This window comes from Etheostoma cragini, chromosome 11 (genome assembly GCF_013103735.1).
Source record: "Etheostoma cragini isolate CJK2018 chromosome 11, CSU_Ecrag_1.0, whole genome shotgun sequence".
Lineage (NCBI taxonomy): Eukaryota > Metazoa > Chordata > Actinopteri > Perciformes > Percidae > Etheostoma > Etheostoma cragini.
In genome coordinates this window covers 10,020,117-10,046,493 of record NC_048417.1, presented here as the reverse complement: position 1 = coordinate 10,046,493, position 26,377 = coordinate 10,020,117, and the positions used below count along the sequence as shown (strand labels likewise).

The 26,377-nt window shown below is 40.7% G+C and overlaps 1 protein-coding gene across 7 annotated transcripts in view; it reads left to right on the top strand.

Annotated features, from left to right (window-relative positions):
• Nucleotides 1-26,115, top strand: part of tbc1d4 (TBC1 domain family, member 4) — a 29,618-nt gene extending 3,503 nt beyond the window's left edge. Inside the window, exons 2-24 of one of the 7 annotated variants that reach the window (XM_034884755.1) lie at nucleotides 3,396-3,524; nucleotides 3,608-3,845; nucleotides 4,609-4,853; nucleotides 6,028-6,117; nucleotides 6,556-6,660; nucleotides 6,785-6,917; nucleotides 7,093-7,184; nucleotides 7,349-7,459; nucleotides 8,289-8,411; nucleotides 8,994-9,053; nucleotides 11,164-11,381; nucleotides 11,838-11,990; nucleotides 15,570-15,727; nucleotides 16,173-16,385; nucleotides 17,698-17,700; nucleotides 18,156-18,317; nucleotides 18,641-18,799; nucleotides 19,023-19,123; nucleotides 19,240-19,383; nucleotides 21,046-21,205; nucleotides 21,442-21,611; nucleotides 22,928-23,104; nucleotides 23,827-26,115. In XM_034884755.1, coding sequence (XP_034740646.1) covers nucleotides 3,396-3,524; nucleotides 3,608-3,845; nucleotides 4,609-4,853; nucleotides 6,028-6,117; nucleotides 6,556-6,660; nucleotides 6,785-6,917; nucleotides 7,093-7,184; nucleotides 7,349-7,459; nucleotides 8,289-8,411; nucleotides 8,994-9,053; nucleotides 11,164-11,381; nucleotides 11,838-11,990; nucleotides 15,570-15,727; nucleotides 16,173-16,385; nucleotides 17,698-17,700; nucleotides 18,156-18,317; nucleotides 18,641-18,799; nucleotides 19,023-19,123; nucleotides 19,240-19,383; nucleotides 21,046-21,205; nucleotides 21,442-21,611; nucleotides 22,928-23,104; nucleotides 23,827-24,057 — 3,375 coding nt within the window. In that variant the 3' untranslated portion in view covers nucleotides 24,058-26,115. Of the gene's footprint in view, nucleotides 1-3,395; nucleotides 3,525-3,607; nucleotides 3,846-4,602; nucleotides 4,854-6,027; nucleotides 6,118-6,555; nucleotides 6,661-6,784; nucleotides 6,918-7,092; nucleotides 7,185-7,348; nucleotides 7,460-8,288; nucleotides 8,412-8,993; nucleotides 9,054-10,382; nucleotides 10,464-11,163; nucleotides 11,382-11,837; nucleotides 11,991-15,569; nucleotides 15,728-16,172; nucleotides 16,386-17,697; nucleotides 17,701-18,155; nucleotides 18,318-18,640; nucleotides 18,800-19,022; nucleotides 19,124-19,239; nucleotides 19,384-20,470; nucleotides 20,635-21,045; nucleotides 21,206-21,441; nucleotides 21,612-22,927; nucleotides 23,105-23,826 lie in introns of those variants that run through there. The other 6 variants (XM_034884753.1, XM_034884754.1, XM_034884756.1 and 3 more) reach the window with 6 other exon arrangements.
• The last annotated feature ends 262 nt before the right edge of the window (nucleotides 26,116-26,377 follow it).

The following is a 26,377-nucleotide window of genomic DNA, read 5'->3' as shown; positions in this document are numbered from 1 at the left end:
TTTAGTCAACTGTCTGTTATGGAGTAACATAAAGAAAACAGACATTACTTTTTTATTCTGTGCTTTTGAGAAGCGTTAAAACAGCTCTTAAGTCACAGCTGTGCAAGTTTTGGTTAGACAGGACAGGTGAGCTGGCTGTGAACATCATAATGTTTCTTGCACAATGAAAACTAAAGCGCTTAGATTCTTATCTGGTTGTCATGAGAGATGACAATCTGCTTAATCTGTTAACAGGTCATTGGGAACGCATTTAGTTCATTCAAGTTAAAGTAGCAGTGCAGGCTAGGAAAATGTGCCTGTCTTTACCTCCATATGGTCACTAAACACAGTCCACTGTTTCCTTTTATTTCAAGTGGATTCTGTTCTTAACTGTAATATAATACATTGGTTTGACGGTGCAAAATTGCAGGATATATCTGAGTGTGAGTAAACTTGTGCTAATAGAGAACTGACTGCCCCTGATCTTTTTTATTTTTAAATAACAGACATATAATTGGTTTTGTTCTGACATTGTTCTGTAATGACATATTAAAGACACATAACATGGTCTTCCATAGAAAACCTTTTGTTTTAATGCAAAAAAAACTTTATGGGAGGATGTAAAGCATGTTTTTCACCTGTGATATTATCTTCAATGTAAAGGTGACATAAGGGCACTTGTCTTGCATTGTTTTGAGTTAGGACGCAAACTTTGTTTAACTTTGGTGCCCAGTTTGTCCTTACGCAGTTGGAAAATCCCTGGGAAGACTTCACAGCAACAATGAGTTGATGTTAGAACCAATGCTTGGAGAGCTCCAGCCACACAAAGACAGATGTTTAAAGCACCAGTATTATCCAGGAACAAGCAACATTTTTTTTTTAAAATAAGTTGCCTATATTTTGCAAAGCGGTTTCTGATTCTACTTTTTTGTGACCTATTGGGTTGGACGGGTATACCTTGACATTCGAAATTCTGGAAAATGTTTCAGCTGCAATTGGCTTTTATTTTAAGTAACTTTAAAAGAACATTGATTAACTTCAAAAAGCATGCAATCTCTGATTGCTTCTTTTCTGACATGGAGAATTATCTTCAATGCCTCTGTTTGTGACTGCTTTCATTCTTATCTTGTATTGACACATTGATAACCTTTTGTGTTTCTAAAAAAAGTCTAATTAGGCCTATTTTCAGATTGTGTGGGCAGGTGTGTTTGGTCCATAACCTGGTTAGTCTTAATGGGTCTGATAAGGGCAACAGACTTTGCCAGCTGCTGTTTGATCCGATATTATCAGGGCCTATTGTAGAGAGGTTTGACAGCATGAGTCATGCACTGAGAGTGAGGACTCCAGCTCTGGAGGGACAATCCTCATGTTTGTTTTCTCCTAAGCTCTAAAGCTGTTGGCGTTTATGTAGACCGGCTTTTGGATCACAGCCAGTGTCACTGATATTGTTTGATAAAGCCAGGCAATGATGGGTGAAGGTTAGATGGGAAAACCAGGTCGGAGAACCGGCACAGTGGGAGGCTATGTTGTTAAATAGATTTCCAGTGGAAAACTATACAGTCTATGTGGGTAACACAGCTACTTTCTTTTCAACGGCTTTTTGGCTGTCTTCACCCAAAGAATGAGCACCTTTACTGGCTCGATATTGGGTTGACTACAAATAATTAATCGGATGAAATGATGCTGTGGTGTCATCTTACCCATGTATAAACCAGCAGTGCCTTTAAATGTTAAGAAGGCGCTGTTATTTCTTTCCCGCACAGGCCTAGTTGCATGACAGATCAGACCAGTGCAGCTGTGATTCTCAGCCACCAAGTCCACTGAATTACCTTGACGTTGTGTCAGCACTGCTTTTGCCCATGCTTTTTATTCACAAAGGTAGCAGACTTGATCTCACGTTGTTGTAAGTAAATAGGGGTGACATGTTTAAGGGTATTTTGTGCTACATTTATGAATAGACATTGGTCCCTGCACCTTTTTTTCACCAGTTTTGTTTTCTCAAAACGGTCTTTTATAGTTTTTAAGCAAGCCAGAAACATAAACCGACATTTACAAAATCAATTACACAGGTCAGTTTTGTTAGAGTGAACAGATGGCGGAGTATGTTTGACCAACCACCCACTGCTTGCCCTCTTCCTCATCTCAATGCAGCCCCCTGTCACCAGCCACCCACAACTCAACCATTGGGCCGGCAGAAAATAGGACTTTAAAATAGCTCATATAGCCACAGGAGCAATGTGTCAGAAAAGTATTCAATCTCTGTGTCTCTTACATAAACTAGCCTCCATGAAAAGCAGGGATACACTTTCTCAAGACGTTTTCTTTTATTCACAATCCTTCCTTTCCTGTTTGTCTGACCTCCCGCTTCTATCCTGTTGTTCTGGTTACACCTTGAAAGTGAGACTGATTTTGTTACATAACTTCCCTCCCTGGTCTACATAATAAATATGTTTGCTCAACAGACTGTGGGCAACTCTTATCAGAGATGCAATTGAGATGTGTACAGTGTGTGGAGCCACTGTTTGTTTAAGCACTCGTTCTTGTCTTAAATGCGGTATTTGGCTGACCTTGGCTGCGTCCCTGGTTCTATGCACTCTCCCTTTTCAGAGAGTTGGGACTTGGAGAATGTCAGTTGCGTTGTCTGCCAAAATTGTCATCTCAATTGTATGTGTCCCACGACTGAGAGATGGTCTGGCTTCAAATTTTCGAATATTGCTTAAGAGTGTGCTTTGAAAGACGTACATTTTCTATCTTGACTTGTATTTTTTTTTTTCTTCCTGGATGCATGTTACTGAAACAGATACCCTGCTTGCATGGCACAAGCCGTTCCCGCAGGAGTTGAACAAGGTGCAAGTGCCTCACACAGTGAAGCAGAAACAGGTTCAGTGACCTTCCAAGTCTCTCTTTGTGTCCAGCTCTTTGTTTTGTCTTCTGTCCTATAGTGTGTGGGTGTTTACTGTCTCCTCGCCTACTTCTGTTACCAATGTAGTGTTCGGTCTGTCTGCTGTTGACTAGCCTTAGTTAGTTCAAATCTTGTGCCCTTGTTTTTATTTTAGCCTTGAGTCATTTAAAGTCAAAGTATGAAGTCAGCTCATGTTATTTGTCAATCAAAGCAAGTTCTTGGCTGAACTGCAACTGTCAGTTAAACTTTTAACTGTTATGGGTTGACTTCTGTTTGTGCATTAATGTGATGTAATGTTGTTGTTTTTTAATATAGAAACTGGAAGCAAATCACAAACTGTGTCTTTGGAGCTAATAGAGTTATAGCAGTTGATGTTGTTGTTGAGTTGTAGGAAGAGCTGCAGGGAAACCCTGCTGGCGTTCCAGTATGCTTCCCTTACTCTATTTATTATGGTTTTCCTCGTTAATGTCTTCCTATTCATCTCATCCCCTTGATCCACTCTCCTTTCTTACAGGTCCCTGAGGTGATCAGCAGTATTCGCCAAGTGTCCAAATCAGCCCTAAAGGAAGATTCCAAGCCAAAACAGGAAGCTGACGAGGCCTTCTACAACTCCCAGAAGTTTGAAGTGCTTTACTGTGGCAAGGTAGAAATGAATGTGCTCCTCAAATATGAAGTGTTTTCAATTGGGCAGTTGTATTAACGTTGCTGAATTAAAAATAATTCCAGGTGACAGTTTTGCACAAAAAGGCTCCAGTCACCCTCATCGATGACTGCATCGATAAGTTCCGTCTGCATGAGGGTGAGCGCAAGCGCCTGCGGCTGCTCGGCGGTCGGCAAGGGTCCACGGAGAGTACCCCTGTGGAGCTGTTAATAGGGGAAGAAGGAGACCCTCTCTCCTCTGTTCTGAATGAGAGTATAGAAGACCCCGGAGGCCCTGGAGTGGAGGACATGACGGGAGTTGGAGGTAAGAGTCTCAAGCAGATTGACGACTAGCATTAGCTGTTTTATCAAAATAATGTGTATGCACAGTACTACAGAAGGTTAAAGCTGAATCTGCTGGTAGCGTTAGTCAGATGTATACAGCACACGATTGACCGTCCGCTAAGCCCCGCAGCTTTTAGTTACTGTTGCTGAAAAATGTTTTTAAAAGTTCACTGTTAAACATGAAAAATAGCCAATTAACTAGCTAATGGGGCTGCCACTGTTAGAAAGTCAAGTTCAGATTTGAACTAACATGAAATTTGTTCAAATGAATTTGAATGCAACGCGCATAGCGTAATGCATGAGTCTGAGCTACAAGTAAGTATATAATGTCACATAAGTGTGGCCAGCAAAGTCCATTTCAGTGACAACCCTACTAGGTTATTAACAATAGTGCCATGAGTTGGTTGAGAACCCTGTCTCTCAACCATGGTGATTTTTAAACTTTCCAGCTGACTAATTTTCCAGGCAAAAAGTCAACATCCTCACCATTTGATCATTCATGTAGAAGATGTTACCCAGAATAAACTGCAATGCTCTTGTATTTCAGTATGGAGCTAGTTAGTATGTATTTTTTCTGTAATATTTTAGTATGCAAATATCATCAGGGATAATAAGATGATGACTTGGTCAAACTTGTCTGATTGATGTGTGGTGGCCTCTGTTTACCAGTAACAATAGTGACTAAAAGTGTCAGGTATTATAATCTAAATAAACAGCGTGTGTTTTGCTGTATATAGTTTTAGGTAAAGACCTGTCTAACAGTACCAGTCAGAGCAGCCTGCGAGGAGCGTTCCCCGAGTGCATCCTGGAGGATTCTGGGTTTGAGGAGCCTCAGGAGTTCCGTACGCGCTGCAGCAGCCTGGCAGGGAGTCTGCAGAAGAAGCCGGGGGAAGGCGTCATCATGGGTCCCACACGCCGCAGACACTCAAGTGCACCAAACCATGTTCAGCCATCTGATTCAGACAAGAACCGTACTATGCTCTTCCAGGTAGAGGACATTTAATGATGCTGCGTAGGGCTGAAAGATGAATTGTTTTCAAATAGAAATCACGATTTGAAAGAATGCAATTAGCTAATCGTGAAGGCCGGGATTAATCAAACGTGAAAGGTTTAGATACGTGTTTGGCGTAATATTTATTATTCCCCTTTTTATTATTATTTTTACGGAAGATAAAGGCCGGGATAATAATACAGATCACAGATTGTTCACAGAAAGGTCCCATTTTCAGTGGATTTTTAATTTATTTAGTATTACTTTATTTAACATGGTTGTAGAAGGTCCAATATGTAGATTAAAAAAATGAATCATTCAGTCACAATTTGTTTTTTTCCCCAAATTGTTCTGCCCTAATGCTGTGCTGTACTTTTGCCAATGTCTTGGTCTTAGAAAGAGTGTATCAGAGGTTTCTTAACTTTGTGTCCATCTGACTGTAGATGAGAAGCTTTCTCAGAACAGCAATGTTCTCATGTTCTTTCCAATAGTGTAGTGGATGTTAGGTTTATGGGCAGAACTATATATGCACACACACACACGCACACTCCTTTTTGTCTATAAGATGAATGGCTGTGTTCTTTCACATGACTCTCATCTGTCACACCACAAAACCAAATGCTTGCTTAGGGCCATCTGTCAATGAAACCCTGTCTGCATATAGTTCTGAAGTTCTTGTTACTGCAAATCATTTAACGTGCACATGGCTGGCAGTTATGTACGGACCAGGTCGGCCCAGTGTTACTGCCTCAGTTAGAGGGTTGGACCTCCTTAGTAGAATTTGGGACTTCAGCGCTACTTCTGTGTAAATGTAAATCCAACACTTTGGGAAAAGCATGCAAGTTGCAGAGTGAGCCAGCTGCCATTCCTCACACATTATGTCCATTTCCTTTTATGAAGCTAATTTTAAAAACTAGAACACAACGCTCAATATGATACACACATAGCAGTCAATTACGGGAAAAATCGTTGGTGCAGACTTGATGACCTTGATTTTGACAGTGCGCGAGTGTGTTTATGTATGTCACTGAGTGGGTTTCAGAATAGTCATGATGGATATGTATATATATATATATATATATATATATTTATTATTGTTTTATGCAAGGTCTTATTTTAATGTGTTCATGCATGTATCAATTTGATCATAATATATTTTTGTGTTTCACAGGTTGGCCGTTTTGAAGTAAATCTCATAAGTCCAGACAGCAAAACAGTGGTGCTGGAGAAGATCTTCAAAGATATCTCTTCCTGCTGTCAGGTTGGTTTAATTTTACTTGCTGTATTTAAAAAGCCTCTCTTTTCTGTCTCTGCCTCAGTCCAAACAATAAGGCTCATTTCATGTATTTCTTTACTAGACATCTAATGCATTACTGTCTGTATTTAACGCACATCAAGCCTTTTATTTTCCAGCCTTAATTTGATGGCAAATTCCATCTTTTATAGTGATGTAGAAATATGTTTTTTTGTGTTACTGCCTGATGTAATCCCACTACTTTTAAATAGACATCCCGGCATAAAATGTAATGCACTGTTTAGTGTGAGCAAAGTGGTCAGTTTACTAATTGAAGGAATTTGAAAGGAAAATGTCAAAAGCCATTATGGTGTCAGTGATGTGCTGTCTTCTCAGTTTTTGTTTTATGGTGTGTACTGCTAGACTGATTACAAAGTTTTCCTGTTTGTCTTGAATTTGACTCAGGGTGTTAAGCAGTCTGACCATTTTGGATTCATCTGTCGTGACCCACCAGATTCTGGTCCCAGTCAGTATGTGTGCTACGTTTTCCAGTGTGCCAGTGAGTCCCTGGTGAGTCACACAAAACGTGCATTAAAATTGCTTTAGCTTCCTCCCTTAACCCGATATTTTTATTTGAATTTGTTTTGTCTTTTTGTGTGTGTGTCTTGTCTCTACGTTTGCCTGTATGTGTCAGGTGGATGAAGTGATGCTGACGCTGAAGCAGGCCTTCACTACTGCAGCCGCCTTACAGAGCAACAAGACTGAGATCCAGCTGTGTGAAGCCTGCCCCATGCATGGCCTGCACAAGCTCTGCGAGCGGATTGAAGGTAAGCAACGTAAAACTCTCTCTGGCTTGACTCATAAATATACTGATGCATAGACTTAGACTTATCTTTATTAATCCTTTGGGGATGACTCCCGCAAGGAAATTGAAAAACATTGACTGTTTCTCAGAGTTACAGCAACATAAAAGAGCATTCCCATTTCCTCTTCTGTTTCCAGGTCTCTACCCACCCCGTGCAAAGCTAGCTATCCAAAAATATCTTTCCCAGCTGACTGACAATGAGCAGGCTGAGATTTTTGAGCGAGTTCAGGTAAGGTTTGGCTTTGCTTAGAGAAAGCACACTTTAGTATCTGGAAAAAGTGGGACAAATTGACAGTTTTTGGGTGATTAATTTCTCAAGACGGCTGCATCTGCTTTAAAGCAGTGTTTTTTCCCCATCTCGGGTTATAAGTGTTTGTTTATCCATGTCTGCAGAAACTGAAGCCCGGGTCAGACCAAGAGGAGAATGAGCTGGTGATTCTCCATCTGAGACAGCTCTGTGGAACCAAACAGAAGTCCCACCTCCACATCGGAGAGGCACCACAGGTAAAAACCACAGTAAATTTGATTCCTGAGATTTCATTTTAACGTCACCTAAGAACTGAAAGGGTATAGTGTCAATGCCTAAAAAGTTTAAAAAGGGCCTTTCAACATCTTTGAAATTTGACAAAAGTCAATTTAGACCTTAAAGGTTTCAGAAAAGATTTTTCTTTTTTGCAGAATAGCATAGACTCTGTGACATGTGTCTAAGCCCTCTGGACCTCAGAGTTTCTTCTGGATTTTTGTTTTGGTATAGTAGCAACTTTAAATAGAAAAGGCGACAGAAAACATTGAGTAAAGAAAAAAATCAACATCATTATTTACTCCCAAACAAGACAGGTTGAGTTCTTGAATCCCAACAAGCGAGTCAAACTGGGTTTTCTTTTGTTGATGCAACTTTTGCTGTGTTGTGAGTGACTACAGGGTAGCATAGAATTTTAGTTTAGTTTAGAAGATGTTAGTTCCCCGTGATGGCTGCTATTGATCCTGCTATCTTAAATATAAAGTTCATCCCTTCCCGTTTGGAAGTGTAATATTCCTACAAAGGGCTTAAGCTGGTTATCAATGGAATCAAATTGCTGCGGGAATGCATGGTATTAAAGTATGAAAGGGTTGTAGATAATTACATTGGCATGATCTAGCCTTAGGGATTGTGTTTAAATGATGTCATTTTAAATGGCAAAACAACAGATCCAGGATTATTTTTGGCCATATGGTTTGCTACTGTCTGCTTACCGATTTTGTGTACTGAAAAGCTCCCAGTGAAAGTTGCATTTTAATAAGTATTTCTGTGATTTTTATATTTGTTTGATTCGCCCATTGTTTTCTCGGACAGAATGCAGCAAACAGCTCATCCGCGGGAGACATCACAGCCACCAGCAGTCGCTTTAAACTTGATATTCTTAAGAATAAAGCACGCTCCTCCCTTACCAGCTCCCTGGAGAACATCTTTTCAAGGGTGGGTCACAAGTTTTATATAACATGTTCTCTTTTCTTTTCTGCCCCCGCATCCATCTTAAGTTATTATCTTGATTATATTTTATCTACCACTTTGCTCTCCTCTTTTCCAGTTCATTCCCTGTCTCTGACTCTAGATTTTCTCCACCCCTGACAGAATATAGCCACTATGCTGTGTACCATTTATGTCTCTCTGCTTTAACTTTGTATCAGTTGCTGTTTCTGTGTCATTGTCATCCAGGGGATTTGAATTGACCCATATCTGCCAGTGAGACAGCAGAATAAGTCCTTAGTAGAAGGATCCAGGCAATCTGAGACCTCTGCTGCCATCTGTAATTGTCTCAGAGACTAAGCCAAACAACACTGTTCATTTTATCAAGTCAGAAAACACTAGTCCTTTTTTATTTCTTGCCATTTATGACTTTCTGATTCATTGCTAATCATTGTTTTACAACCTTCTTGACAATCCCAACAGCACTGTTTATCATGAACAATTGGTACACTTTTGAAAAGGGATTATCATCATTTATGTATTTGTTTTTTCAGAACTTGAGCAAAATTGTATAATCATCTCGTTCAACAGGGTGCCAGCCGGATGCGGGGCCGCTTGGGAAGCATGGGAAGCATCAGCAGTTTTGAAAGAGTAAGTGTCCTTGAGGGGGAGCACGAGAATTCCCATAACATTACCGGAGGGACTCTGGAAATTCTCACTTTTTACCCAGTGGCTTTTAAAACCATGTTATTCCATCTCTGTCCTCAGGAAAGGGCAAGTGTGATAGGCATGTGCTTTCACTTCATCAGAGTCAGTAGCTGGAGGCTGCCAACATTTCTTTTCTCACATGGAGACATGTGTGCACATTATTCCCACATCGATTCATGAGACAGCTGCATTGGCCAAAAGACAGAACAGTACAGCAGGGGGTGCGTTCACAGAGCTGTCAGAGAACCATTTGGGGTTGTTTGCTCCACTGTGTGTGCAGGATGTGAAGTGAGTGTGCGATGTAGTCCGTATGACTTCCCATCAGTCATGATGGAGTTAAGAGCACTCCACTGATATAGTCAAAATGTTTGCCTTGTGTTGCTTATAGTATTTAACGGACAGAGATCTGAAATAGAAAATGTAGGTGTAATATGACTTACTTATGCCTGTTGCACCAACCATTTCGTGTCAGATTTACCAGAACTAGGAAACACCCCTCAAGTGGCAGCTTCAAGTGATGGGATTTTATTAAGTAAACCCTACACATGAGGACCAAGTATTGGTGTTTTCACAAGCATCACGTGTGTCATTAAGATGCCCTTCTGTTGTTGAAAGTGATGTGACATTATGTCATTACACTGTATGTGAGTATTTTGGATGTACAAGGACATTCTGGTGTTTTTGCTTCCAATGCTCACCTGTGCTCCTCTTTGTTATATCATTGGTGGTCAGAAGAATGTTGTTTCCCCCGCGATAAAGCGAATAATTAGTCATCTGGGGATTGTGTCAGGATGCCGATGTCGAGCAGGAAATTCAAGGCAGGATGTCCAGTTGTGTGTCTGCTGAGCCATCCCTGTCCTGGCTTCCTCTTCCTTAGCCCTGTCACACTTTAAAAGTGTCCCTCAGTCACTTTATCTTATCAGTGTTTTCCTAAAATCTACAAATCACAATTAAGCCATTCAGCTGACAGTGACATCTAGCATGAACACGTGCGCAGCAGACAAACAGACCTTTTGCAACCTGCAATGTCATTAACATTGGATTAGTAGTAGCTTTATTAGACCTTGCTGTTGTTGTTTTTTCTATGCGTATTGGAAATAAAGCAGCACAGCCATTGCTGTATTTCTCCTGTCGTGTCAGATTTTAGAGAGGGAGTTCTGTAAAAGCATCAAGGGAGGAGATTGGAGGGTTCAAGCCCACCAATAGTGTGTAATTCTGCGAGTCACAGGACATTGTCCATTAGAATACAATAGATGTGGGAGTTGTACCAGGCATGAGGCAACACTGAGTCCGAGAGTGTTGAGTAGAAAGTTAAACCTGGATCGAGTCTTGATGTAGGGTTTCATTGGCTAGGTGAGTGCAGACCTGTAATTGAGATGTTTTGTTGTATTTGACTGAGCTTTGCTGTGTGTGGTTTCACTTCCAAAAACATTTAGCTTGATTGGTACCATTTTAATTTTGCCTGATTATACCTAGGTTACTGACCTGCATGGCAGTGCAGCATATTTGGGTGGAATTTGTTATTAGTTTTTGTTATTACTTTGGCAAAAAGGCTTTTAATTTTGCAGCACCATGTGCATGGAATCAGCTTTAGAATGAACTACAGTTGAAGGAGTTGGTCTCACTTAATTCTTTTAAAGGCTTTTTAAAGGACCTTGCAGAAATGCAGTCTGTATGTCACTGTTTTTAAATTGATTTAGGACCCAGGTTTTTTATGATGACATTGTTATTTGAATATGATGAGTGAAAGTGTGTCCATGTATTTGCCTGTAAGTGTCTCTGTGTCTACTTGAAACTGCGCTGCTGCCACTTGCTAGGACTCTCTTGTGAAAGAGCTTTTTGATCTGAATGAGTTTTTTTATCCTGGTTAAATAAAGGTTTGAATGAATGAATGAATTTACCATTATCTCATCGTTTCTCCCTGTCACTCAGTTGAACAGTCGGACACATTAGAAATCCAATTATGCTTTAATATGGAGATATGAAATCTCTGTAAAACGTTTCCTACTTATGCACTGACATCTTTTTCTCTATTACATTCTGTCCTCCTCAGCAAGATGAGGAATCTCCCGGTCACTCCCCTCCAGGTTCCCCCCCTGCTATTCATGACGACGACCCGGAAAACGGCCTGCATTTCCGCCGGCGTGCCCACACTTTCAGCCATCCGCCTGTAAAGAAACGCATCTCCTTCGAGGGCCAGCTGGCCAACCAGAGCAAACAGGCTCCACTGCGCAGACAACAGTCTGTTAACCCGGAACTGCTGCAGGGCAGGTAACGTACACTTCACTTACCAGTCACTCTCTGCCTAGTTTGAACTGTGGTAGAAAGGAACGATCAATGCAGAATATGCATCTGTTTGGTGATGTTGCAGGAGTGGATGTGAACTGTACTAAAATGTTTCTATAGGGGCAAGCTTTTTATTTGAAGACACAAAAATCAGCACCTGTAGCTTCTCTTTTAATCAGTTTAACACCAACTAAATATTTAGTTAACCTTTGATGCACAAACACAATGCAGTCTGTCGGCAGCACTTTGATCAGTCCAAAATCTCTCCACCTCCTGCACCACTATCCTTCAACAATAGCGTCACAAGTTTCCTGTCAATGTTTGATCCCCTCATGTGTTCCTCAGTGTTTTTATCTGTGCTCTGACCACAAGCTCCTTTCTTTTGTGTAATGTGTTTGTTTTTGTTTTTACTTGTGGGCAAATCATGTTTGCCTCTCCTAGTCTCATAGCTGTCACGAGAAAACGCAGCGTTTCGGAGAGCGAATCCACCTACAGCCTCCCTTCCTCCTTCTCTGCCCCCACTTTCCTGAAAAGCTTTTACCAGGGCTCACTGGGCTCCCTGAGCTCCCTGGCAGACAGTGGGAGCCTCAAGAGGTGAGAGGGGGTGCTAAGACAAACCCTCCCTACTTAGATCCAAGCACATCGGCCAGGGACAGAGGGGATGAGATGGGTGGGAAGGACATACTGATCTTTGCTGGGATGGCAGACGCCGCATACTTGTTGGCTGTCCAAACCTTTTAACCCCCAGCTTTATTTGTCCCTGTATATTGACACATTTTTCCTACTATCCACAGCAACCCTTTTATTGGTAAAAGTACTTTGCAGCTGTTTCTTTTTTTCCCCATCGTCTCTGCAGCTGGACCCGCCCTTTTCCTGTTTCTCTCAGAAGCAGAAGGGGATGCTGATCCGCCCCTCTTTTGTTGTATTTGCATGTGAAGTTTAAGCTTTTTTTGCATGGCAGAACTGTATTTAACCTGGATATCTTTATTAACTGCACTCTACACTCGTGCCATTAGCTTTCCTGACCAGTTCTATCCGTGATGCATCATGCTGACTCAGTTCAGTGATCTGATTATTTTTGAAAGGATGCTGTTTATGATCAGCTGCTCTAATAAAGTATGTTCAGGAATAGAAGACTTACCGCTGTGTACCGCAGAGTCTTCTCTCTCTCAGCGCTACATTGACAGGCTCTACTAGGTGTCTGGATGGCAGAAAGTAAAGGTTAACATTTCCATTATAAATGAGACTCACTAAGGCGGACCATTGTAAAATGGCATTTCCACAGGATGTTTTTCTCCTCTGATAGCAGTCCAATCCTCTGAGCACATTTGTTGATAATACGGAAAAAGGAGCACATTGCCTCTGATGATGAATAGGAGCAGGTTTAAAGAACCTGTTGAAAAGCCTTGACCTGCTGGGTATTTGAATCTGAATATATTTTTTGTTGTGTCTGTTGACCTGTAAAATAACAGTGATGTCTTTTATCTGACTTTCTTTGTGACTTTTGCTGGCAGATGTTAACAGGTTATATATCAAGTGAAGATTTTTAATCTGTTAAGGAGTCAATGTGCAGAACAGTGGTGAGAGTAACGTTGTGATCTTAGTGGCATTTGCCTTGATAAAGGTCACTTCCTGTTTTTTGGTGTCCACATGATCAGACTGGCGCTTGTGTGCTTTTCAAGCTTAGTAACTACTGTAGCTACCATATAATCCTCAATGGGTAACATAACAACCTTGTTTCTTTGATGGAGGACAAGTGTCATTTGAACTAGTTATTCATGAAATTTTATTTTTATTCAACAACCGTGTGTGTGTGTGTGTGTGTGTGTGTGTGTGTGTGTGTGTGTGTGTGTGTGTGTGTGTGTGTGTGTGTGTGTGTGTGTGTGTGTGTGTGTGTGTGTGTGTGTGTGTGTGTGTGTGTGTGTGTGTGTGTGTGTGTGTGTGTGTGTGTGTGTGTGTGTGTGTGTGTGTGTGTGTGTGTGTGTGTGTGTGTGTGTGTGTGTGTGTGTGTGTGTGTCTTTTAAATGGATTTATACATATACAGCATGTCACATAATGTATAACATGGCATTTCACTGGTGCTCATGAACTGCAATGCAGAATACACTGATATAAAATAATCATATTAGACTTGACTATTAGACTTTTATTAGATAAAAGAAGACTAATGAATGAAACAGGAATAAAAACATACCAAATGGTTTAGCGACTGTTACATTATTTTAATGTCACATGTATACATAATTAAATAGATAGTTGAATGCAGCCTTACTAATTAAGTAAAACAACCCAACTTGCAACAAAATGTAGACCATCATTTCTGCTGCTTTTGCACTGATTATGTTGTACCGTAATTGCATGGTGCATTGTTATGTATGTGAATAAAATTAATAAATGTAAGACAACTTTCCTACTTTGAGAAGCCATGCTATGCTGTACTTTTCATTCCACCCATGTTTTGTTGATGTTATGTTAACTTTCCACATATGACAAAGTTTGTTAAAGAAGTCCTGCACGCTGTCCATTACACCTTGCAAATGCTTTTATTTCTCAACATTTCGGTCACACAGACCTTCCTCAGGTGAAATTAGACTTCACATTGAATTGTGCGCTCAACTACTCTGAACCACTCAGAATCTGCTCACAGTTGACCTTGTTTGTTCACAAAAACGATCTTTAAAAAGCATCGGCACATCTTGAAATCAGACTTGAAAAAAAAATCGGCTGGTTCTGACTTTTCCAGATACAAGACGAGAAGAGCCTCACTAAGGCTCCTTAGTTTATTGACCACTGGCAACTACCGCTGTGGTGGCTGTGCGCAATGTAACAACACTCACAAGACCTGCACATTCTGCCACCCAACACTACATCAAGCTATTCCCAATAAAAAGTGTCATAACTTGTGCCTCTACACACATAGTGTACATCTTGACGGCCACTAGACGGTTAAAACAGCTTATAAGTGATCACAAAAGCACAATCCGCAGAAATGACTGGGATTACCCAGTTGCGGTACACTACACAATGATTGTAAACATAGCTTGTGTCTACGTTTTTGTGGTATTGAACATGTAAAGTCACCACAGCGAGGGGGGTAACCATGATTCTTAAAAAGACGTGAAGCGTACTGGATTTTCACATTAGAAACACTTTATTCCAAAAGCCTGAATGATGAGTTCAACCTAAACATCATGTTGTAATATATTCCATTTTTTATTTTCATGTACTTGCTTATTTTGTCTTCATCATCTTGTCAATATTCTGTTAAAAGAGAACCGACATTACCTCTATGTGTGTGTCACTCACAGTTTTTTGTGAACGATTGATGTCACCTGGGAGCAGATTCTGATTGGTTCAGAGTAGTCAACCAAACTACTTGAGCGCTGAATTCAATGTGAAGTGTAAATTTCACTTGAGGAAGGCAGGTGTGACCAAAACGTGATATAAAATATTTGCAAGGCGTAATGGAAAGGGTGCGGGACTTCTTAAACAATTATTGCTGGTAACATTTGCCTCTTCCGAAGCACCTCTCCCTGAATAGAAGTGTGCAAAAAGGGTTTTGGATCACATTTGACAAAGCACATTTTTTGGTTGTTGCAATTTCACTATTAACATGGAACCTTTTAGGATTTAGTACAGCACCTACCTTGTTTGCTACATTGTCTGCATTGTTGTGCTGGAAGGTGGAATTTGAAGGCCTGGTTATTATGACTCTGATAAATGTGAAACATAAGTAACATGAAGCAGTGAACATGATGTTTTTTAGCACCTCCAGCAGCTCAGTAACCAAGTTTTCTTCTCCACTAACAAAAGCATCTTTTTTTTCCAGAAAACATGCATGTGCCTCAGCTGTGGCTGTTTGTGTGGCTGATGTCTGTTGTCATTTTACATTAACTACATTAACACTAATTTTTGCCCTAATAACATGGACATTGGGAATCAGTCGATGCCTGGTACATGATTTTTTTTTTTAAATCATGTTTTAAGGTTCATCTCAACCATTTCTCATCAGAGAGTTTGTTGATCAAAAGCTTGTTTAATATTCTAGAGTGGAAAGGTTGGGTGTATTTGCATTTGTAAACTCAAGCATGTGTCTTTGTTAAAAGGGTTTTGGTGTTAGATGATACTTGAGTCATTTATTGTGTGTCTTTGACGCTGCATCTTCTCTCGTAGCAATGGAGAACACAGGAAGAGGACCCTGTCTGGCTGCAGCAGTGACTCAGTGAGTGGGGGTCTCCCTCCGACCCCACGCAGGGTCTCCTGGAGACAGAAGATCTTCCTAAGGGTCGCTTCACCTATGAACAAGCCGTCTGCCTCGATGCAGCACCCAGGTCTGGTAACAGAATCCCATGCGCGGTTCAGGCAAGGCACAACATGATGCACAATTAATATGCTCTGAATAAGCCAGAAGTGCATTGAAAATGAGTACAAGGCAGGGAGTACATTTGATTTCCTGGCTACATATACGGAGAAAGCAGTAAGGTTTGAAAGGAAAGAGGACATTTTCCACTTTCTTTGTCAGACAACCACTGATAACAAAACTTGTGAAAGTGATCCTCCTACCTGTTCTCATAGCCAGTTTTCCTGCCTTTAGCATAGTCTTTCTTATCTTACTCAAGAGAGCTTAAAAAATGTAGCTGGCAGATTATTTCCAGATCCAGGAAATTAATAACATTGGCCAACAAGCATTACAAACTAGCACACATAGTCATTAGATACATTTTTCCTATCAAATATTGTGTCTTACTTTTGATGTTTTTGGATGTTGTGTTTCAGACCACTCTGATGGCAGGGAGCTGCTGCCTCTCTCTCCTCGGGGCTTGGATTTGAGTCTGGATCCTTCTGGGCGTCTGCTGCCACAGGCAGGTGACCCCCTGTCTGGGGAGAGGCCTAAGAGGACAGGGGCTGACTACCGGGCCCTCTGGAAGACTGCCATTCACCAGCAGATCCTTCTTCTGCGCATGGAAAAGGAGAACCAGAGACTGGAGGGTGAGTTGCAGTTACTACTCTACACAAAATAGGATAATCGCCCTAAAACAAATCCTTCCTTTGGTCATATGAAAGATAAATAGGTAAAACAGGTTTTTAAATGAATTTCATCTATTCGAAGGATCTTCCACATAAGGGTTAGTTTTGAGGTCACCCTGTCCCACAGACATGGATGGACTGGAATGTGGGAGGACAAGAAGAATATGAAAAAGCTATTCTGATGTTCAGGAGTCACTCTTGTGCAGATGCTTGTGTGTGTGTACAACAAGCGGCTCCCTTGTCATACGAGTTTGTTCACCGTTTGAATAAATGCTGCAGTTAACCAGAAACTATCAAACTCATCATCCGTTGAAGTCTCCACCATCATTTCCCTGCATCATTCCCAGATATTATCTAGTGTATTTGTTTCTCTGCAGACAATGGTAGTATTTATATTCTATCATGGGACTGTTCTTCTTGAAATTGACTCAGAATGGGTCTTATTGTTCGGTCTTAAAGATATTTATTACTTATAACTTTCACTCTTGTCCCTTTTTTTTCCCCTACCAAGAAAGTTTTTATATTCAGCCTTAATCACACACTCTTAACACTTACAGTCTTGCTGTTACTAACTAAAGCTTTATAAGCATGGACAGGGATGCTCCTTACACTGTCATTTCTGTTTATTTTGAGAAGTCCAATGCTGAAATTTATTTAAAGCAACATGTTTTGGTGTTGCATATACAGTACACACACATTATGAGCCCATGCAGATATGCAAGCATACTTCAACATACAAGCAGTATATTAAAGTGCATGTATGAGAAATAGAGAACAGTAATTGTTAAACAAACAGGATATAGTATTTGGGATATCGCCATCTATTGGCCCAGCTTATTTAGGGTGAATTCCAAATATATTTTTGGATTTCTTTTTTTCTTTCCTCCACTAAAAAACACTTGTGTCTTAACAGAAAGTGACCTGGCAAAGGAAGCATGGAGTAGATAAGGAAAAGTAGAGGCCATTTGAGACACTAAATCCGCCACTTCATAATTAAAAATGCATATTTACAGTGAAGCGAAGTAAACCCCATCTTGTAAATGACCGGACCATAATGTCTGGTCATAATGTCAGTTGTATGCATGCCTAGCTCAAACAAATGGACAAATGAACAGCTTGCTTTTAGAGAAAGGGAGGAGATGGAATAAAAGCTGTAGCTATTTGTAGCCATTACATTACATTATATTATACCAACACATCTCTTTCCCTTTGTTTGTTACTATGACACCAATGCTGGTCTGAGGACCTAACTGTGAATAACCGTTTTCAATAGAAGGTAAGAAATATAAAAGCAGTCCTTGGGATCAAACCAGATGGATGTTTTGCATGATTTCGGGTGTTGCATGTTTAGGGACGATCGTACCTTTATGGGGATGTTTTTGTTTCTTTTGTCTGCTGTGCCTCTCCCCACTCCATCTTAATGGAGCTTCTCCATGCCTCCAACATAATAAGGATGGATCTTTGATGTTAATGTGGGTATTATGGCGTGTGTTTACGTGGTAGGCTTTCCATGGAAACTGGTGACAAAATGCCTTTGTATATTATATTCAAGCTTGCTCTCACATGGGGTGTCTTTTTTTCAGTTAAAAAACAGTTTTCAATCTTTTATTAAGTACAGGCCTCCTTTTGTTGGTTGTATTGATTTTCTGATGAGACAAGATAATCTTAACTGATAAAATGTATGTTAAATATGTTCTTTTTTCTCTTTTTATTATGGTTATTGTGTTGTAGCGAGCAGGGATGAGCTACACATCCGCAAGATAAAGCTGAACTACCAGGAAGTTGGCCCATGCTCCAAAGAGGCACAGGCATTGTGGGAGAGAAAACTGACAGCCCCGGGCAGGACAACAGTCCCACAGGACGAGGAGGAGATGTATCGTGCACTCTGCCAAGGTGTGTGTGTGTGTGTGAGTGTGTGTGTGTGTGTGTGTGTGTGTGTGTGTACCTTTTTAAATGGATTTATACATATACAGTATGTCACATAATGTATAACATGGCATTTCACTGGTGCTCATGAACTGCAATGCAGAATACACTGATATAAAATAATCCTATTTAAAAAAGACAAGACTAATGAATAAAACATGAATGAGACTGTGTGTGTGTGTGTGTGTGTGTGTGTGTGTGTGTAAGAAATTCAGTTGTGAAGACATCCTCATGTACGGAGCTGTACGTGTGTGAAGTTCTGAATGAGCACACTCCATTTTTGTGTGCAGGTGTTCCCAAGAGCCGGCGTGGGGAGGTCTGGTTGCTCCTTTCCCATCAGCACCGGCTACGTCACAAGCTGCCCCAGCGTCAGCAAGCCCCAGACACCCCCTACCATGACCTGCTCAAGCAGCTCACCGCACAGCAGCATTCTATTCTGGTGGATCTAGGTGTGCACATAATTTTTTTTTTTAAACAAAAGGGGGACCTCACAGTTGCGGGAAATAAAGAAAAGTCATGGAATTTGATTGATATTTCAGGGGAAGTAGTTGATGTGGGAATTTGGTTGTTATTCTTCTTCCTTTTGTTTAGAAAGATTATCTCTAATGCCTCTTATCACATTAAAATCTCACAGAAAGTGAATAATTATATATTTTTTGCATACATGCTCAGGCCGGACCTTCCCTACCCACCAGTACTTCTCAGCCCAGCTGGGCGCAGGGCAGCTTTCCCTCTACAACCTCCTGAAAGCATATTCTCTGCTGGATACAGAGGTACATACTATAGTCCTGTTTCATCTCCCCACAGTGCACCACTGCAATGCCACATTGTGGTGAATGTCATGACATTTTGTAGTACATATTTTGTGCTCTATTTTTGTACCACACAGGTTGGCTACTGCCAGGGTATCAGCTTTGTGGCTGGAGTTCTGCTGCTGCACATGAGCGAAGAACAGGCCTTTGACATGCTGAAGTTCCTCATGTATGACCTTGGCATCAGGCAGCAGTTTAGACCTGATATGGTCTCTCTGCAGGTCGGTACATGAATGGGTGGGAGGCCCACATGTTTGAACATGATGAAGGATATCGTTACTATGTGGTAACAATTTACCTACATCATTGTGTAGAATATCCTGCAAGATAGTTTAGGGATCAGCATAAGCATATTTACATGTTGCAACAACAATCAATTAGAGCCAAACTAGTAACCTGAAGCACCAGATGGCTTGTTGTCTGATAAGCCATTTAAAAAGGGCATGCACTTTACAAAAATACCTGGCAGGTGATTTGATGAACCATCTGTCTATCACGTTCAGCATTGTCATTGTGTCGCGGTCGCCAAACACTTGAACCACCTAAACCACTTCCATAGCTGCTTGTAGCTCCTCACAGGACGCCGATTGGTTCAGTCCGCTGCAGTTCTCCACACTTGTCTCCAGTGTCTGAATCTTCTGCCGGGCATCCTGGAGGACACAGACATTGTGCCCCAGTAAATACAGGGGCACCACAAAGACAGACATTTGGATGAGGGTAAACATAAAGCACAGAGTCTGCACTTGGATGACTTTGTACCAGAACCACGGCTCGAAATCTCAATAGTAGCAAAGTTACAGCGATTACCATACTGTAAGTAAAGTAGTGTTCACATGAACATTGGGAACCGCAGGAAATTAAATCCTCTAAACGTTAAAGCCACTATGAATACCAACACAAAAAAACAGCAACACAAAGACAGCTTCAGTTTTCACTAGGATTGTTTAATTTCATCCTCTAATAACTTGGGCTCATAATAATTTGAGCATTTTGGTTTGGAATAATGAAATAGCTTTAATCACATAAGAACTATTCACATAGTGGCTTCACACGTAAGTTTTATAAAAATGGGTACAGTACATTGCCAGCTCATTGAAACAGTATGTGAGTAACAAGCACATTTGGACTTTAACATTCACATTTTAGCTGTCATCTGCCTGCTGTAAAAGGCCTTGGGGAGTAGTTAGTTGGTTAGCAACAGCAAAGAGCAGTCAAGTGTCTCCACCTCTTATTTAAACCACACCTGCATGCCTGCTCTGTTAGCTTCTGTTAAACATCAGCTGACCTGTGAAAACATCAGCAGGCGTGGTAATGTTTAATCTACAACATGTAACCATTTAGCCAAGCAGAGCTCTCTTGGCTCTTTCTACTCTGCATTTCTGTTCTTTTAAGACCTATCCTAAGATTGCAAAACAGACAAAGGAAATTGTGCCATTTTCTCTGTGCAAGTGGTTCAGTACGAGGAGGTTAAGGTATTATTTGTCTTCTTTGTAACGGTCAGGAAATTGTGAGACTGATAACATCCTAATTTTAGCTTGAGCTAACTTCTGCTTCTCATTTCAGTCTGCTGTGCATTTTACGGTCACACTTGTCAGGATTACTGTAATACATTGTTAGAGAGTTAGTGCAGCTCATCAATTGCTGGCTCTTCATGCGTGTCTTTGCAAGTCTCTAAAACAACACTGGTGATACTTTAAGGAGCTCCCAGCTTGGGTAAATGTTCATCTGCCAGCTAATAATTCTCAGATCGCTCAGTGGTACTCTGTCCCCTGCAGATCCAGATATACCAGTTTGTTCTCACACAACATGTTTCGTCCTGTGTGTTTCATCATCTGTTTAAATGTGTCTGTTTATGCCTATACACGCTGTCTTTGTTTTCCCAGGTTCAGATGTACCAGCTCTCCAGATTGTTACACGACTACCATCGCGAATTGTACAATCACTTCGAGGAGCACGAGATCTGCCCGAGCCTCTACGCAGCGCCGTGGTTCCTCACTCTCTTCGCCTCACAGTTCCCCCTCAACTTTGTGTCCCGCGTCTTTGGTATATATTTATATATATATATATATATATATTTTTTTTTTTCTTTCTTTTTCTTTTAGAATAATGACTCCTTTGTGCTGGCAGACAAATGCTTACCACACACAGCACAATGTTGTTGTTTTTTTTCAAATGAGTTTGACATTCAAATAGCTCTGTAATAATTACATCTTAAAGAAAAAAGGTTGTTAAACGTTGGTGTTTTTATTGTTCTGCTGTGTTTGTTTGGTTTTTTTCAGATTTTGTATTTGTGCAAGGGACCGGGGCCATCTTTAAAGTGGCCCTCTGTCTGCTGAGCAACCATGAGGGGGAGATAGTGGAGTGTGACACGTTTGAGAGCATTGTAGACTACCTGAAAACTACACTTCCCGCCCTCACTCAGACTCAGATGGAGCAGACCATTGCAAAGGTACAGAGTGGGAAGTTAGTGGCCGGGTTAGCTCAGTTGGTAAAGCAGGCCCAGATATGTAGAGGTTTACTCCTCATGCAGCGGCCGCGGGTTCGTCTTCGACCCGCAACCCATTGCTGCATATCATGCCCCTTATCTCCCCCCTTTCATGTCTTAATCTGTTCTGTGGAAATAAAGGCCTAAAACGGCCCCAAAAATCATCTTAAAAAAAAGGGTGACATACAGTCCCAGGTTTCCAGATCATTGGACACAATGATCCATGTCCCCTTAATCTTTGTTCATGAGGGGTTATTTAACCACAGCTTTATTGTTGTGGTAATCTGACAGATTCTTGATTATTGTGATAGTGGAAAATGTGTTAAGAGGTGTCACGTTGTTACACATCCAGTATTCTTACTTACAGCAATGCAAGACACAATCTTAATGAAACATGTTTAAATAAAGGATTAGATCAATCTGGAAAGGAGAACAAATAAAAAACACAAATAAAATGTAAGTTTCCCGACTTTACTGCAAAGAAAACTAAAACCATAACATTTTGATTGTATGTGTATTTGCACTATACAGAAGAATTGCTTTGGTGATGTGCAGTTATGAAGATAATACATACTGTAGCACTTCTCTATTACAGTACCTCCTGGCAAAAGTACTATTGCTGTATGGATTTAGTCATAAGTAAAACCGATTTTCAAACCCATTTACTTTTAACACAATAGTTTTCTTTTTTCAAAAAGTAGAGTTTTGGTTGTCACTTTTTCAAGATATGACTGTGGGCAAATAATATCCTACAATTAAACCAAAGTAAATTTGTACATTTTTGTTGTCATCAAATGAGTGAAATTATTTTCAAAATGCGTATACAAACAATATTTGTCTTTCTTACTTTTTTTATACATAAATATATTTCTCTGGAACTGGGCAGCCCCCCCCCCCCCCCCCCCCCCCCCCCCCCCCATTTCTTTTGCACTACTTATATTTTATCCTATGTTGTATTCAATCTTGTTGCACAGGTATTGCACATGTGTATAATGTCATTCTATTCTATTCTCTATTCCAATCCCATGCATATATCAAAATCAACAACGCGTCGGTCCGTCTCTCAATACTTTCCAGCTTCCCCAGCAGGCGAATGGCATTTAACTCAAAGCCCATTTATTCCTCCTGAAGATGTCACTCTTTCAAATCACTGACCTTAAACTCTTTATACAGACTTATTTTGCTGGACCTTGCAATTAGTTTTTGTAACCATATCAATATACTATAATGACTTGTCAGTTTTTGCCATCTGGCTTACTGTGTAACCTGTTGTTTGCCAGGTAATGGAGATGGACATCTCCAAGCAGCTGCATGCGTACGAGGTGGAGTACCACGTCCTGCAGGATGAGATGTTGGATGCCGGGCCGCTGCCTGATGACTCGGACCGGCTCGACAAACTTGAAAAGACCAATGTGCAGTTAAAGAAACAGAACATGGACCTGCTGGAAAAACTTCAGGTAAGGAAGACAAGCATTGCTCTTCTCAAATTGTTACCTTTCATTAATAATTATTGGAAACAACTACAAATGCTGGGACTATAATTTATAATGATATTCATTATTTTAACGCTTGATTATTAAGGGACTTAATGTACAATTGAGGGAGGTATTTAGTTTATTGGTCAGTTTATAATTCCTTCTTTTAAAAGGCTGGTGAACAGGTCTGTCAAAATGTTTTTTAGAGATCCACACTGATGTCATGGATAGTTCTTCAGACTACCCATAGATGGCACTATAACACAAGAAATAAATTCAATGCAAAATAATAGCAAGACAAAGGGATTGTACACTATATTCTCTCTAAATGCTCTTAACATTTTGATAAGTAGTTTGTGAATCTGTGTAGTTGGACGTGTTGTACTAAGTCACACCTGACGGCCCTCGTATTAATTAGGTTCAAAGAGTTGAGATGCTCTTATACCTGATGTGACAAAGAAAAATCAGTGGACTCTTAGACTTGTGTTGGATAACTGTTACCACAGCATTTAACAAGGGAATTACACTAAGTCTGGATTCTGTAAGAACTGCAATCATATTCAAAGGCACTTTGGTTGAGATTTTGTGCCATGGTTCTGGTACGAAGCCATGTGCCCAATCTGCTTTGTGTTTACCCTCTGTCCAAATATCTGTCTTTGTGGTGCGCCTTGTATTCTCTGAGGTACAATGTTTGTGTCCTCCAGGCTGCACGGCAGAAGATTCAGACACTGGAGACAAATGTAGAGAACTTCCTTTCTCGGGAGAGCAAAATGAAGCACATGATTCGCTCTCTGGAGCAGGAGAGGGCAGCTCACCAGAAGACCATTGAACGCATGCGCTCATGCCTTCCCCCTGACGCCCTGACAGATGTGGAGATGACCCAGATCAAAACAGGACCCAACGGGAAAGCCAAAACTGTAGCCAAGAAGCCCTGATGGCAACCAGGGGGCTGTCTGCTCTGGACAGATGCACAGGCAGAGACTGAAGTGAACCAATGGAGCCTGCTTTACTGGAGGGCTGCTGAGCTCCACAGCTATTGTTGTACTGCTGCACAAGAGTAGCAGGCTTTTGTAAATGTGTGATGTCTGGACTGAAGATGTGCAGTCTGTATGGGAAATCTTCATGGTATTTGTCAGCTTATATCCGAGCAGTGGGAGGATAATTTCAGTTTTATTAGCAAACAGACTGTTCTATCAGTGCAAAGCTGCTGTTCTTTCTGATCTGTTTCACTGCCAGTTTGTAGGTGAAATTGAGATGCACTTCCTTATTAAGATCTTTTTTGTAATCTTGGGGGGATTTTCAAGATTGACAAGAGAGAAATATGTCTGCCTCTGCTAATCCCTTTTGAGCACTGCCTTGATGTAGTTACTGAGTCTTAGTAGCACCACAAAAGCATTAAACAGAAGTTGTCTGTGTAAGCAAACAATCTTTTGGACTTCAGGTTCAACTTCTAGCCGTTACCAGTGTGCATGATCCTGGAGTTAATGCCCCATTGTTATTGTTGTTTTTGAACTTGTGTCTGTGATGGAAACTCTGCCTCAGAGTAATCACATTGCTTTGTCATTTCCTTGTTTTCACTTGAAATGTGTGAATGCAATTTCTCTCCAAAGATCATTGTGATAACATTCTTTTCACAACAGAGACATCTGACTGCCTGTCTGCCATATTAGGCTTTAAATTTCATCAGACATATATGGTATCTTGTTGCTCATCCCCCTGCACCGCACCACTGCCTTCAAGTGAGAGATCTCTAAAACGTGCACTTGCTGCTTTTTAAAGAGGAAGTGTTTCTTCTAAATCTCAGGCAGGACGTGAGGTCGTCTGCCTTCTCAGTTTCCTGTGTGACTGACCGCGGTGTTGCCTTGTTTAAGCAACTCTTTCAGACACCGAGGCAGAATTTAAGGACCCCAGGAGGCACCGAAAGGAGGAGTGATGTGAATGTACACCACACGCTTCTGTACTAAAACTTTGTACGACATCTTTGTCTTTGTCAGCCAGAGGTTTGACACAAGTAGCAATACCCTCTCTTCCTGTATTTCTGGAAGGTGTGTCTAAAAACAGCTTTTTTTGTTTGGCTAAAGAATTCAAGACAACACGCAAATAAGAAAATGAGAAGACGCTAATCAGTTTTCTTTTTGAGTGGGGGAGTCTCCCCTGATGCTTGATAATATATACAGTTAATGTACACACACACTTGCATACAAACAAGCTGTGCAGTGAACTGTCTGACTGTATTGGCAGACAGTTTAAATGAGTTCAGCAAGGCTTCCCTGGCTCTCATTAGTTTTGTTTTATCCCACCTCCCTGTCTGACTCACCATCGGCAGTTCTTATTGAAAGCAAAACGGTCCTGGGCTCGATTCCGCTTTCATAAAGCAGCCTTACATTGAAACCAAGGTCATGAAAAGTACTTACTACCGTCTTGCTGTCCTAGGTGACAAGTTGTCGTGACACATTTGCGTCCGATTCACTGTAAAGTTTTTATTCTCAAAATGTAGTCCAAGCAGACATATCCTTTTGCATACATTGCAATATGTTCAGCAATCCTAGGTCTTTGCATAGACCCAGAGACTTGCTTACTATTGCTAAATCACAGGAGCTGCAGTAATTCTGTTTTGGTGGTAATTGAGGTGACTTGTAAAAGTTTTCGCCAAACCTTTCATAAATAGTAGAGAAATGTTTACCTCTGAACAGAGGGGTCCCTCTCAACAGTTCAGAAGTGAAATATATCAAACAACGTATTCCGAAATCTGTTAAAGTATACGTAGGATACTGTCCTATACACCTTTCCTGCCTCTTTTGCTCATGTACGGTATTTGTGCATAGTTGAATTGACAATTAAACTAAAGATGTGGTTGCTTTTCAAAAACGAATGAATCCAAAATGCTGTGATGTGAAATGGGATAACTTTTATGTCACTACACCTTTCAGCTTTCTTCAGGTGTGTACTAAGACAAAAGCTTAAAAAGACACCAAATATTGGCAGAAAAAACTCATCGTATTCCTTTGTGCCAAAAATAAATAATATCTCCGATGAATAATTATTCATATATGATATGAGACCATTTTGTCAATATCTAAGCACATACTTGTGGTTACCAAAGGGTCTTTATTTTAACAGTGATCCAAGTCCTCCTGTCTACTAAATAGTGCTTGTATCACTGTGTTGTACGGAAAGACATTTAATAAAAGATGGATTGTTTTCTGTCAACATGAGGGCTACACAAAAACACAATTCTTCAATAAACTTCACCTT